This window comes from Schistocerca nitens, chromosome 2 (assembly GCF_023898315.1).
Source record: "Schistocerca nitens isolate TAMUIC-IGC-003100 chromosome 2, iqSchNite1.1, whole genome shotgun sequence".
Taxonomy (NCBI): domain Eukaryota; kingdom Metazoa; phylum Arthropoda; class Insecta; order Orthoptera; family Acrididae; genus Schistocerca; species Schistocerca nitens.
The window spans coordinates 807,798,745-807,814,758 of record NC_064615.1 but is presented as its reverse complement, the minus strand read 5'-3'; the positions used below and the strand labels follow the sequence as shown (position 1 = coordinate 807,814,758).

At 36.9% G+C, this 16,014-nt stretch overlaps 1 protein-coding gene across 10 annotated transcripts in view; it reads right to left on the bottom strand.

The window, feature by feature from the left end:
- LOC126237066 (sodium bicarbonate cotransporter 3) overlaps positions 1-16,014 on the bottom strand; it is a 1,007,081-nt gene that overhangs the window by 126,574 nt on the left and 864,493 nt on the right. For all 10 annotated transcript variants that reach the window (XM_049946852.1, XM_049946853.1, XM_049946859.1 and 7 more), the window contains one exon: positions 1,134-1,313. In XM_049946852.1, the coding sequence (XP_049802809.1) occupies positions 1,134-1,313 (180 nt within the window). The remainder of the gene's footprint in view (positions 1-1,133; positions 1,314-16,014) is intronic.

Sequence of the window (16,014 nt, the reverse complement as noted above, 5' to 3'; positions counted from 1 at the left end):
ATAATGACAGTTTGTTGTATACTACAGAATCATAAGGGAACAGTTGCAGATTGCTGCTCATTGTGTTCACCAGATCATTTATGTACATAGAAAACAACAGCAGTCCTACTACACTTCCCTGGGCCACTCCTGATGATACTCTTCACTCTGATTAACATCTGCCATCAAGGACAAAATTCTAGATTCTATTCTTTAAGAAGTCTTCAAGCCACTCCTATATCTGGGAATCTATTCTGTAGGCACTGGCTTTTGTTAACAGTCTGCATTTGCCTCTTGCCCTTCATCTATGTTTTGCTGGATACTGATCTTGCTGAGTTTCTTACATGTGATGTTTTCTAAAGTCAGGCTGATCTGTAGACAGAAGATTTTATGCCTCGAGAAAATGTATTATATTTGAACTTCACACTTGCTCAAAAATTCTGCAGCAAATCAATATTAAGTATATTGGTCAATAATATTGTGGATCCATTATTTTATCTTTCTTGTATGCAGGAATCACCTGTGCTTTCTCCCAGTTCCTTGAATCTTTGCACTGACCAAGAGATTTATGATAAATGCTAAGTAAGGAGGCCAATGCCAAGGAGTACTCTCTGTAAAACAAGCTGAGATTCCATCCAGACATGGTGACTTATCAGTGCCAGGAATGCCTGTCCCAATGTTCTCCATAAGGGAGTCTGGGCAACTGTCAAATTATGCTGTGTGAATTACTTTTAAATGCAAAACTTAAATTCCCAGCTTTCCTTTTGCTGTCTTCTCAGTGACCTAGCACAGCCTATTCTACGCTGTGACAATCTGTTACATTTTCCATATTGATAAATATTAATTTTTAAGAATACCTAATACCCATGTAAAATGTTGGTGCTGTTGCTTTGTTATTCACTGAAGAGCACTGTCATTCTTAGACCAAACAATCACTGAGCTATCTGGAGATAATCACAAGCCTAAGAGCTTGCAGTTATATTGGAAAGACAGCTGAAATACAAACTAGAAGTTACAGATATAATAAAGCTGTTACATTTGATACAAAATAATGCAAGTAGGTGGAGCTGCAGCCATTTGAAACAAAAATGGTAAGTGGTACAAAGATAGTCTGACAGATAAAAAGCTACCCTAATTGACTGTAATACACTAACCTTTAATTTGTTTTCTTTACGGTTGACGATAACAGCTGTGATTTGCTGATCCATAAATATGAGAATTGTACCCAGGAGAGCTGGCAAAACTGCTGCAATTGCTGTCCATGGAGGATTATTATTAAATGGGTAAATGAGCCACCCACGGTCAGGTAATGTTGGCTTGAATTCTCTGGGCACCTAAAAAAAAAATATTAATATAGTTAAAAGTGGAGCTAGACAACACAAACAGGATATGTAAGTGACAGATGTTGTTTGTCACTGTAAGTTCAATACAATGTTTAAGTAATGGCTGAAACAAATAAAGAAAATTAAAAATTTGAAAAATGAAGTCTGCGTAAATAATTTTTTTCCAATCCGTATCTGATAGCATAAACTTTAATATAGTTCACTCACACATCTGTCTGAATATACATGCTGTTAAAAGCCAGTAAAGTTTGGTGGTGGTGGGGGTTGCAGTTATGGTGCTACAGCAATATTTGAGAGATCTGAGCCTCTGGATCACCATAATGCTGAAGAACGGTAGGGCCTCTATTGTTGAGGAAACTCGATATTACCTTTATTGAATAGTATGGGTTATTAACTTAAAGATGATGCTGTAATTATGTGTACATATGTGAGTTAGCATTACTGTCTATTGTGTAAAAATTTCTTTCTTTTTCTTTTCTCCTCTCTCCACACTCAGAGTTCAATTTATATCAAGTCTGGCCCTGGTAGCTGAATGGTCATCATGACAGAATGTCAATCCTAAGGGCCAAGCTTCGAATCCCGGCTGGGTCGGAGATTTTCTCCACTCAGAGACTGGGTGTTGTGTTGTCCTAATCATCATCATTTCATCCCCATCGATGTGCAAGTCGTTGAAGTGGCATTAAATCGAAAGACTTGCACCCGGCGAACGGTCTACCTGACTGGAGGCCCTAGTCACATGACATTTATTTATTTAATTTATATCAACACTGTGGTCATCTCAGAAATAGTAATGGACCAGTTTTGGAAAGTTTTCTAGTTCAATTAATGACACCAATAGTAAACAAAGATGGTTTAAGGGAATTATGAAGACCATTATCAAGATTATGAGGCCAGGACTTGAATTTGTCTTCATCAGCATACAAGTTCAACATCTGAACCCCTGCATTACCTCTTACAGTCTGTAAACGCTATTGCATATTGAGACTTTTTGTCAACTTTAGAAGCAAAAGAAAACATCACACAAGAAAACCAATTCCTAGAAATGGTAAGAGGAATATGGTTCTGCAGAAACAATTGAGCAATTTCACCAAAATTTAAAAAAATCTCTTTTAGGAATAATGGAAGAAAATATCGAGAAGGTTCACAGAATGTCTTGGATAAGATTCTGCAAGCAAACTCATGGAAAAAATCTTAGAGTAATATCAAAAAGAAAGATGACAAGGATGAATTTGTTGAGAGGAGAGAATGTCAGTTCATGGGCTGACGAGTGTCCATCTTTTGCCCTAGTGTGAAAAGTTCTGGCAGAGAAAATTCTTTTGGTTGCAAATACTAACACAATTTTGGAAGTAGAGTAAAGTTGAGGGTAATGGGTCATGGAGGTTAACTGAACCACTCAATGAAACATCAAAAACCAGTTAATGACAATGGTTCAGTGAATTCCAAAGCATGACTTGGTTAACCTGCTGTTGGGATTAAGTAGATCACTTGCAACTGAGTTACATTTTGATGTATTTTTTTTACCATTTAAATTTGGCACTATATTATTTTTCAGACATTCATTACTCATCACTCAATACAATGACCTACTCATGAAAAAGATAAAGATTTTTCCACAATCATCTTGTAGATGTCTCTTAAAGGAGTTGGGCATTTTGATCACTGCTTTACAGTATATTTATGAAGTCTGTTGCTAATAACCCACTTCAGTTCAAAAGAAACAATGATCCTCTCTTTGTGCCCTGAGATGAGAGATATCCTACCAAAAACCCTACCCACATCCCTCAAAGTAGTGTTCCACCACCTACCCAACCTACAGAATATCCTCATCCATCGTATTTCAGTCCTGCTCCCAATCCTGCACCCCATGGATCATTCGCTTGTGGTCACCCCAAATGCAAGACCTGTCCTATACACTAACCCACCAGCTCCTACTACTGTTTGGTCACAGACATTTCCTACCTAATAATAGGCAAGGCCATGTGTGAAAACAGCTACATTGTATATGAGCTACGCAGCAATTACTGTACAGTATTCTATGTGGACACGACAAGTAACCAACCATATACTTGCATGAATGGCCACTGCCACTCTGGTAAACCATAAACTTTACTTCACTACATGGGCTATTTGGACACTCCCTTCCAGCATAAGTTTCTCTGAATTACACAGATAGGAACTGTCTCGTATAACTACCCTGCGCCCTCACAGTCCTCCTGGCCTAAATACCCACTAACCTATTCCCAGTGTGTCATCTTACACTTTCCTTCACTCTTCTGTCCACACCACTTGTTTTCTCTCCTGAGCATGCACTGTGCTTCACCCACCACTCTTGCCTGCCTGCCCCCCCTCCCCCCCCCCCCTGCAGGCACACTCCCTCCCTCCCGCCCCTCTCTCTCTTCCCCCCCCTCTCCCCACTGTATACCTTTTATCTTGTTGTGCAGCTGTGGAGTTATTTGTCCAAAGACTTGCCTCTTTCCCACCACGCCTTCCTTATATCCTTCTATACCCGCTTCCCTCCTCCATCAGATCAGGCAACTGCTTTCAGTAATCGAGTATAAATAATCAGTCTTGCAATGGCCACAGAAGTGTACGTTTGGGTGTCTGTGTGCTTGTGTGCATGACTGTGTTTACTTTAGTTAAAGAAAGCTAGTGTGATTGCTGTTTCCTGTACTGTTTCTGTGTCGATGCATCAATCTGCTATAGTTGAGTGGTTGACTTTTCCTTCTTTTACACACTGCTCCAGCCAGGAATTTCCATTATTGTTAACCAAGTAAGTAACTATCTACAAAAATAAAAAAGTGAAAACTTGCTCATTTAGCCTAACTTTGCCCTAGTGTCTTAAGATTTAGTACACCACACTAAATGTAGATACTGCAAGGCAAAAATCACCTTTTCTCCATAAACTAATTTTTGAGACATTTTGCTTGACACTTTCAAGGTCTTGTACACTAAAGAGACATAATGGATATGCCAGGAATGTAGTGCTTCTGTTCATACACTCTGCAGATTATACATACACAATGAGCAAGTTCATTAATGAACGAGTTTACTCATTTGATTTTATCATTATTTAAGTTTATTAGGATATAATAGGATGAACAGCCAGTTTTCTTTTCCTTACGCAACACTAACAGTATATCTTGGTCAGAATAAAATGACTTGTCTATCAGGAAGTTTTCCAATTCAGCTTTGAAAATTTGTGGCTTTTCATTCACTATCAAAGCCAACTACTCCAAGAAAACACAACCAGCTCTGTCTTTATTATGAGTTCTCTATGATCAATGCATATAATTATGCAGCTCTGAATGCTCCAAATTTCGTCTGACTAATGGATATTTGTGATGTGGGTAGCAATAAAGTCTAAGGCATATACTCAAAGAAATAAAAACAGTGAGATGAATGAAATTAAGTTCCCAGAAAATATCTATGGCAGAAATTATGGCACACTGAAATCATTTTTTCCTTAAGATAGCAGAAAATAAAGCACCTACTAATAAAGAACCAAATACAGGCACATTGGATTTATTTTTACATAAGCTATTTACATCACTCACAAACAGTTTAAAAATACAACCTCCAAAGACATTACAAAAATGATGATGTCCCTAAGAAGTTGTAATTCTTCTGAGTATGACAGTGTTTGTAGTAGAGTATTAAAATTTTCTGACGACTTGATAGGACTCTCCTCCAGTTATCTTTGCAATCATTCAGTGACTTAAGGCACATTTCCTGACATCCTTAGTTAGTTACCTAGTTTGTTAGTTTAGTTACTTAGTTAGTTATGTGTTCCACTGATCAATTTCATGGTAACTGTAATGATGTGGAACATGTCAAGTGCATAAGAAATGCACGCATGAATCAAGGTTTCTTTTTTCTTTCTTTCTTTTTTTTTTAACTTAAAAATGTTATTACCTATCCCATTCCATTAAATGCCACAAAATGCATACATTGTACCTATAGATTTATTTATTTCTATTCAAGAATACATCTGTGTTATAGAAGGAGTTGTCAAGTAGATATGATTTCAATTTATTTTTAAAACTATTACTTCTGTCTGTCAGACATTTTATTTCCTCTGGTAATTTATTGAAAATTCTTACAGCAGCATATTTTACCCCTTTCTGTGCCAAAGATAGGTTAATTAGAGGACAGTGTAAGTCTTTCTTTCTTGTGGTATTATAATCACGAATGCCACTGTTGTTTTGAAACTGGTCCATGTTGTTTGGAACAAATTTTATTACTGAGTAAATGTACTGTGAGGCTGTTGTAAGAATTCCTAACCTTTAAAACAGGTGCCTACAAGATGTGAGACTATGAGCCCAACAGAGAGTGGGATAAGGATATCATGTAGAGCAAAGTGGGAATTATATCAAAACGTTAGAAGTAGTCACAATCAAGCTACAGTAGCCCATTACAAACAGTATTGTTAGGTGCTTAAAAATGTTTTTAGCAAGGCAAAAAGTATGTGGTATGCAAATAGAATAGCTAATTCACAGGATAAAATTAAAGCCATATGGTCAGTTGTGAAGGAAGTGTCTGGTCAGCAGCACAAGGTTGATGATATAAAGTCAGTTCGCAGTGATAATATTTCTGTTACTGATAAATCAGATATATGTACTGCTGGTGAATTAAATAAAAATTTAGTTTCTACAGGAAATCAAATAAATTTCTTAGCAAATGCCTTTCCGAGATTGACGTCTGAAATATTACTCTGTGATACAGACAAGAGGGAGATTGAGTCAATAATTAAATCACTGAAGACTAAGGACTCTCATGGTTATGATGGAGTGTCTAGTAGAATATTAAACTGCTGTGCTGCACATGTTAGCCCTGTATTTAGCCATATTTGTAATTTTTCCTTTAGGAATGGTCAGTTTCCTGAGCGATTAAAGTACTCAGTAGTAAAGCCACTTTATAAAAAGGGAGAAAGGGATAATGTAGATAATTTTAGACCTATTTCTATGCCATCAGTGTTTGCAAAAGTTATCGAAAAGGCTATGTATGTAAGGTTAATTGATCATTTTATATCACACGGTTTGCTATCAAATGTACAGTTTGGCTTTAGAAGTCATTTGACAACTGAAAATGCTATAGTCTCTTTTCTCTGTGAGGTACTGGATGGGCTAAACAAAAAGTTTCGAACACTTGGTGTATTTTTTGATTTAACAAAGGCATTTGACTGTGTTGATCTCACAATATTGCTCCAGAAGTTGGACCATTACGGAATAAGGGGTGTAGCTCACAATTGGTTCACCTCTTACTTTAGCAACAGGCAGCAAAAGGTCATTATTCACAATGTTGATAATGGCTGTGATGTGGAATCTGAGTGGGGTACTGTCAAGTGGGGGGGTGCCCCAGGGATCAGTGTTGGGGCCGCTCCTGTTCCTTATTTATATAAATGATATGCCCTCTAGTATTATGGGTAACTCTAAAATATTTCTGTTTGCTGATGACACTAGCTTGGTAGTAAAGGATGTTGTGTGCAACATTGACTCGGTTTCAAGTAGTGCAGTACATGACCTCAGTTCATGGCTTGTAGAAAATAAACTAACGTTAAATCACAGTAAGACTCAGTTTTTACAGTTTCTAACACACAATTCAACAAAACCTGACATTTTAATCTCAAAGAACGGGCATATGATTAGTGAAACTGAACAGTTCAAATTCCTAGGCATTCAGATAGATAGTAAGCTGTCGTGGAAAGCCCACGTTCAGGATCTTGTTCAAAGACTTAATACTGCCATTTTCACTATTCGAACTGTATTGAAAGTGAGTGATACATCGACATGTAAATTAGTCTACTTTGCTTATTTTCATTCACTTATGTCGTATGGTATTATGTTTTGGGGTAACTCTTCCCATTCTAGAAGGATATTTTTGGCTCAGAAACGGGCGGTTCAGGCAATAAGTGGTGTGAGTTCACGAACCTCTTGTCGACCTCTGTTCACGAGTCTGGGTATTTTGACATTGGCCTCTCAATATGTATATTCCTTATTGTCGTTTCTAGTTACCAATATTAGTTTATTTCCAACAATAAGCAGCTTTCACTCGGTTAATACTCGGCAGAAATCAAACCTCCATTTGGATCGGACTTCCTTAACTCTTGTGCAAAAAGGTAAGCAGTATAATGCTGCATCCATTTTCAATAAGCTGCCACTCGAATTCAAAAATCTTAGCAGTAATCCACGTGCTTTCAAATCGAAACTGAAGAGTTTCCTCATGGGTCACTCCTTCTATTCTGTCGAGGAGTTCCTTGAAAAATTAAGCTGATTCTCATTGTATTGCTGATAGCGTTTGCTTAAACTTATGGACTGATTTTCTTTCAGGTTCATGAACATTTATTTTTATTTGTTATTACTTTTATGTTGTAAGTTTATGTACTGACACGTTCCATGACCTTGGAGATTTGCTCCTCAATTTGGTCCTACGGAACTTGACACGTAAATAAATAAATAAACATAACTCTAGCTACTTTCTTTTGAGCTGTGAATACTTTTTGTCTAAGTGTTGAGTTACCCCACAATTATTCTGTATGACATCAGAGAGTGAATGTATGTAAAGTATGTTAGCTTGTTAATTTCTATGTCCACAAAATTCACAATTATTCTTATTGTAGAAGTTGCTGAACCTAGTCACTTCAGGAGATCCAAAATATGAATTTTCCAATTAAGATTCTCATCTATATGTATATCCAAAAACTTAGTGTGCTCTACTCTGGCTACTGACTTCTGTTGATGTATATATTTATTGAAGGAACTGTACTTCTTGCAGTAGAAAATTGGATGTATTGTGTGTTTTCAAAGTTCAGAGCAAGCCCATTCGCAGAAAACCAGTCAATAATTTTTCCAAAAACATTATTTGTATAATTTTCTACTGGAGTTTCTTTTACTGGGTTAATAATGATGCTTGTATCATCAGCAAACACTGTCAGTTTAACTTCTTGTTTCAGATAGGCAGGGAGGTCATTCACATATATTAACAGTCCAGTAGAGTTAAACCTAAAAATTAGACAAATCGAAAATAATTGCTACAAAAGGTTTTATTATTTTAATGGCTTAATTTGTGGCCCAATATGACTATCCTAGGTTTTACCCCTCATTGGAGTTTTGGAAAAGTGTGTGTGTGTGTGTGTGGGGGGGGGGGGGGGGGCAAAAATGTACCCGAAAAAGGGGTATTTTTTCAGTTTTATGATTGTATCTCGTAAATGACTTACAATATCGAAAACATAATGGAATTAAAAATTGTAGGGCATGAAATTCTGCATTGAATGAAACCATCTGCATATTTTTTGGACCACCCATTTCTATACTAGTGCTCTTCAAAATTGGACCAATTTTACATGTTCATGAAAAATTTTCGTTTTAACCTCTGTTTTTTGGTAATATCATTGAAACTAACCCACCTATCAATAAAGTGGTTCATACAAATGATATAGAGGAATAAATTCTGCATTTGATGAGACCAAAAGTGAAATGGACCATCCGTTTCTGTATGGATAAGTTTGTACTTTCATTGCTATGCATTTAAGGTACTTCACATTTACAAATCTAGGTCTCTAGATCAGTTTTATGCAGAGATCTCAAAGATAACATTATAATGAGTAAAGAGTGAAAAAAAATTAAAAAACTCAGTGGTAAATTCTGATACAAGAAATTTAAGGTCAACTTCGGAAATCCCTTATTAAACGGCAAAGCCTTTTTGCTCCTTGTTATTCTGCCTATGTGTATATGTTCTGCCTGGCAAGCCAGTGTAATAATGACAAAAGTGTATCTTTTATAATGCCTAAGGTAATCGTCCAGAAAGTTATCTTCAAAAAATCAGAACGCTACATTTGACCAAATTTGGAGGCAAATATATTTATATAGGTCACCTCTGATTTTAATTTAAAATGCACCATTTGGAACAGCAGCTTTTGCTTTAGTAGAATATTGTGCATAATGTTAGTGTGCAGTTACCAGGTGGCAGCAAATCCTCAATGCTCGCCCTAGTTGGTCAAACCTTTGACAACATCAAGTTTGTCCACAAGAAAAGACTGACGAGTACCGGTATACAAGGATTTAAATCTAAGGTGACCATTGATGGGGAGGATGTACCAGTAAACCCTGAAACCATATTCCACCGGGTAGCACTTCTCAAGAAATCTGACGAACAGCTTAAAGAATTCTTCCGATATGAGCTGGCACCCTATCCTCTCTATCTGTTCGATGCATCTGGAATGAGGAAGACTCCCAAGTCAGTGTTATATGACTTGTTCACACCACTGAATGATGTAAACCTGGAAGAAACAGCATTTGTCATCAATGATGGATTTCTTCCCCACTGTGTTGTATGGAAGAATGGTGAAACATTCCAGTTAATGCTAACCAAATATGTTGAATATTTAAAAAGACACTATAGCGGAAGTGCAACAAGGTGGTGTTCGATTGGCTACCCAGAAGACATGCCCACCAAGAGCATCAAATATGCTGAGTGCCTCCATCAAAACAAAAGACACACTACTCCTGAGGTCATCTTTACTGAGTTAATGATAGTGACTTAGACTCGGGAGCAATTCCTTTCCAATGACAGAAACAAAGCACGTCTCATTAGCTCGCTTATTTCGAGGCTTGAAGATGAAGGCTTCTCAGTAAAGCAAGGTAATGAAGACACAGATCACCTAATTGTTGCCACAGCACTTGAGGTATCACAGGAACATGAGAAGGTTGTGGTTGTTGGTGAGGATACGGACCTTCTCATCATGCTCAATGCCCTAGCCACACCATCAGCAAATATATATTTCTTGAAACCTGAAAGAAGAAAGACCTCATCAAAAGTATTTGGTTCCAGCAGTTTCAAACTGGCAAACAACATCAGAAGGCCACTCATATTTCTCCACGCCATAAGTGAATGTGACACAACTTCAGCACTCTTCGGTCAGGGCAAGAAGAAAGTGGTCAATTTACTGGTCAAAAATGAATGTCTTCTGGAAGATATCAAACCTTTCTTAGAGCATGACACTCAAGCTGAAGCTATTGTCGAAGCTGGCCTCCGATTTTTAACAACCCTCTACGGAGGTATGGCAGGAGACACTTTAGACAAATTGCGATTTGATCTGTTTTCCAAAGTGATTGTGAAATCCAGATTCACCCTAGCATCCCTACCACAGACGTCGGAAGCAGCTCACCAGCATTGCTTGAGGACCTACTTACAAGTAAAATTGTGGATAGGACACCAGACAGATCCACTCCTCTGGGAATGGCAGGCTTCAGAGCTTGGTCTTGGCCCTGTTCCTACCTCCAAAGAACCAGCTCCACAGTCTGTTCTCTCAGCAATTTCCTGCAAATGCAACAAAGGCTGTGCAGGTAGTTGTGGGTGTCAGAAGGCTGGTATTAAGTGCTCATTAATTTGTGTCAACTGCAAGGGGAATTCATGCATTAACTCCCTCCAAACAGATGAAACTGACGAACCAGATGTTGATGAAGACCTGGACTATATATACGAGGTGATGAAAATTACCGACTTTGAGGAGCTGAGTGGTGCAATGACATTCAAACGTCGACATATGTGAAATTTGTGTACGTACCTACTTACACCCTTTTCATCTCATACATTTATGTAAAATTTTGTAATTACAAAATATAATAACCACTACTTAATTTCAAGGAGTGTCTCTCTCTTCCTGCCTCCTTCATATCAGTTGAATGGGTATCACTACATTATATTGAGGGTTAAGAACGGAGACCACGTATCAGACAAAGGACAAATTTTACAGGAGAGCTAAAAACATAACTTTATAATAAAAATTTTGATTGCTTTGACTTTTTATCTAGAGCATAATCATTTATTGCTCTCAGGTTGTGCCTTGTCTTTTTTGTATCATTTTGTTATAACATATATTTTTTTCATTTACAAGTTTTTTTGAGCCGGGACTTTTTCTGACATCTGCCAGATAGGAGGTCACAGTTCTTAACCCTCGATATATGAAAAACTTTTTTTAATATTAGTTTTCAAATTTTACAAAATTTTAATATTTTATTCTATTACTATATTAAATAAGTACAAGACAATGGGTTGCTATAGTTCTGTGTTTAAAAGAGTGTTCATAAGAATTACTGAAGAACTACATTTGAAATTGTCTTCATTGATTATGAGAAATGGTCCAACTTTAATGAGGAGCTGTACACAAATGGGTAGTCCAATAAATTCACTTTTGGTTTCGCCGAAAGCAGAATTTCTCTCTCCATATCCTATTTTATGAATGAGACTATTGAGAGGTGGGTTAGTCTCAATGGTATTACCAAAAAACAGAGGTTAAAACGAAAATTTTTCATGAACATGTAAGTTTGGTCCAATTTTGAAGAGCACTAGTATGGAAATGGGTAATCCAAAAAATATGCGAATGGTCTCATTCAACGTAGAATTTCATGCCCTACAATTTTTAATTTCACTATATTTTCGATATTGTCAGTCATTTATGAGATATAATCATAAAACTGAAAAATACCCCTTTTTTGGGTATATTTTTGCCCCCCCCCCCCCTCACCACCACCACCACTTTTCCACAACTCTGCCCAGGGGGAAAACTTAGGATAGTTACACTGGGACGCAAATGAAGCCATTAAAACAATGAAACCTTTTGTAGCAATTATATCCGATTTGAATGCTAATTCTACTGGACTATTAAGAACAGAAAGGGACCCATGATTGAACCCGACAGAACACCTAATGTAATTGCAACCCATTTAGATGAAGCGGGAAACTTCCTTAAATCACTTAAACCATATAAAGAAACTTTTTTGCTTCCTGTTCTGTAGATATGACTTAAATAATTCATATGCTGTTCCATTTATACCATAGAATTGTAATTTCTGAAACATAATGTCATGGTTCACACAATCAAGTGCTTTGGATAAGCCACACAAAATTCTTATTGGTGACATTTTACTATTTAAAGACTCTATTATGTTGGCAGTGAAACTGTATATTGCTGTCTCAGTGGAACAGCATTTTTGAAATCCAAACTGTGATTTACTGAGTATCCAAGTACTATTATGATGGTTAACCACTCTTGAGTACGTTACTTTCTTGACGATTTTTGAAAATGTTGTAAGCAAGGATACTGGTCAGTAATTATTGAGATCTGTGGTGTCCCATTTTTTGTAGAGCAGCATGACAATGGCATATTTTAACCTGTCTTGGAAAATACCTTGAGTTAGTGATGTCGTACAGATGTGACTCAGAACGTCAGCTGTAACTGCTTCACATTGTTTTAACATCTTGTTAGAGATGTCATCTACCCAAACAGAACATTTATTTTTCAAAGATTTAATGATGTTCCTTATTTCACAAGATGTTGTTAGATGAAAATTAATCTGACTAGGATTTCTTAAAAATGACTCTTCTATGTACTGCTTGCCTTTTTGTTTTGCACTATTCTCACCAATTTTTTCACCTACACTTAATAAATGGTTGTTAAATACATTAGCTACTTGTGTGCTGTTGGTTAAGATGGTCTCATTCTTTTTAATAGTAATACTACCTACCCCAGTTGTTACTTTTCTTGTCTCTCTTGTAACAACATTCCATACTGATATGATTTGATTGCCTGAGTTATTAATTTCATCTCTAATATACGTATTCTTTGATATTCTAACAACTTTTCTCAGTATGTTACAATAATTTTTACAGTGTAAAATTATTTCTGGGTCTTTACTAATTATTGTGCTGCATAATACAATTTTCTTTCACTTTCTGAAGACACTTCATTACCTGTAGTAATCCAAGGTTTCTTTGAAAACTGGTGTTAATTTAGTAATTTTTTTGGGCAACAGTGTTCAAAAAGGAATATAAATTTATCAAGAAATATGTTGCATTGATCATTGGCATTTCGCTCATTACAAACATCGCCCCAATTAACATTTTTTAAACTTTCTCTGAAGTGCTCTATAGATACTGGGTTGACCAGCCTTACACTTTTGCTTAATGGTTTCTGAACTGTACACCCTGCTAGGTTTTGCAAGTTAATCAGTTGTGCATCATGGTCTGATAATCCATTTATCAAGGGGAAAACAAGTGTTAGTTTTACATCCTCTGGCTGTAAAAATACATAATCTATTAGAGTGCTAGTGTCTTGAGCTATATGTGTAGAGAAATTGATCACTGATTCTAAGTTATATGTCATTAATAACACTTCTAGTTCACTTTTGCTTTCAGAATTGCTTAGAAGGTTTACACTGAAACCACCACAGATTAATAACTTTTTCTTTTTGTCTGATAGACAGCATAGTAGGGAGTCAAACTTTTTTTTATGAACAGCACCCAATCTCCTTATGGGGACCTGTACACTGTTGTTAATATCAACACTACATTAACTAGCTGTAGTTCACATGTAGAAACTTCAAAGTACTGATTGACACAAAATTTGCTTACTTCTACAGTTTTGTCCTTATATCCTTTTCATGTAAATGGCAACTCCTTCTTTATCCATGCTAGATCTGCAAGTGTAAGATGCCAAATTATAACCATTTGTACTGACACTCTCCATCCCCACAGTTACATTGTGTTCAGACAGACCAAGTATATCAATCTCATTTGTATTTTTGAGATCATCTAAACAAACTAACAGCTCATCTACTTTATTTTTCATTCCCCTGATATTTTGAAGTGAACTGATAGTACCCTTCCTTACCTTCATCTCTATTAACTGAACATGAAGCTTCTTTTATTCTATTTTTCTTGATTGTTGTCTGTCTGGACTTTGGCTTTAACCTAAAAAACCTGTCCGCCTGGTCTCATTAACCACAAGTATCAACCCTTGAGTGACTGTGGCCCCCTTACTGTATCTGCTAATAGAGAAGCTAACTTATCTTTCCCCTTCCTACTTAGGTACAAGTCATATGTAGTATATCCTCACCTACCAATAGCATCAACTGGAACAACTCTTATGTGAGATTATGCCAGTGTCTGGAGCATCCTGTTCAGCTCAGTGTTAACATGCCTTACAGCAGTGTTTACCCAGGGCTGATCATGACGCTGAAAGACCTCTACAAACACCACATTTGTGTGCCCTGTTTCTTCTCCTATTTTATCCATGTCACTCCTAATACTATATCTTGGATTCATAGCCAGGCTTTTCCTGCTCACCCAGCTATAATTACCTGATTTTCCTTCTCAAATTCCCTGCATAGCTGACGTAAGTTTTCTGTCATCTGGCTAAGGCTAGTGCTCGGTTTCACAAAACTTGTGACCTGGTACCCTTCACCTAATTTCTCCTGAAGCAGCTGGCCTATACCCCTCACATGACTGCAACTTAGAAGCAGAATTCTTCTTTTCCTACTCTGATTTGATCCTGACCTGTCTGTTTTCTATAAGCTAATATTCTGCTTCAACCTAGATTCAACTACATCTGGATGAGGCCCTCCGTCCACTATTTCAGATAGCTAGCCAGACTGATTTACTAACTGAATTTCTAAAGTTTTTTCAATAGTTTCTCTTTTTCGCCCTTTGCTTGCTACCTTTTCCCAGCACCCAATCTCTTTTTCCTCCCTTAGCCTATATAATTCCAAATTTGCATTTTATAAATCAGCCTTAGAGTCAGAGCACGAGATAGGGGCAGCTGTTGATTTCATCAAGATAAGTAAATTAACAAGGTACAAGTATTTTTGCCTATTCAATATTTGGAAGGAGGTTGAACTGCATATTTCAAATTTCCTTGTAACTCTGCGACACATCTCTTACCTCAAGGCCATAGCCTGAATGCAAAATGAATGTGATACATGATAGCATATTCTTTTACTAACCTAAGGGTAGCCACTCTGAAAGTTATTCACATAATTAGATGATGGTCCATTGTTCCACTGCTCACAAAAACATATAGGTGTCAGATAATCTTTTGCCTCAAATTTCAATAATGGACAAACATTAAATGTGCTGGAAGAGACTCCATCATTGGATTCGACGTGTACCTGTCCAATATGAAACTGAAATAGAAACATTTCTGTGCAACATTTTTTCCACTAAGGTATTTGAAAAATTGTTTCTCTTGATAATGTAAGTTAGCAAAGGCCCTCAACAACAGGGTAAAGAAATTAATTGTTTGGAGAATGAATGGACAGATTGTCTTCTTCACTTAATGATACCTTTCAATTTACACTTTTCTCCAATTACCAGTTACCACTCAGACAAATTACGAAGAAAGTCAGCAATCACTGAATATAACACCATCTTCCTCCAAGAACAAAGGCTAAGTGTTTGGAGTGAATAAATATTCCTCAGACTTAATTTCAGTTCAGCAAAGCAGCTCAGTATTCATGGATTGATGATGTTCTACCTCCTTGAGTCCATTCAGGGAGCAGATAGCACAAGTAATTTTTTGAGAGGTCCTAAAGCCAGACTAAGCTACAGTCACCATACAAGTTCAAATCTGGCCTACACGTGATAGTCTATTCTTCCAAAATGAAAGTAAGCCACAGGTGATTAATATTTTGAGACCTTCAGTAATAGCTGTGCCATTGTTAGGCCTTCCTTAACAATCTTATTGAAGTGGGTCATCTACTGAATTATTTAAAATGACATGCCAGTCCACAAAATTTGTTATAAAGTAGATCAAGACCAGAGCTGGTTTAATACCCAAGTAACACCAGCAACCACTTAGGGTGCCAAGCTGGGAGTGGCACCAAAGGTGCCCAAATGCAAAATTTGTATACAAGGTGTA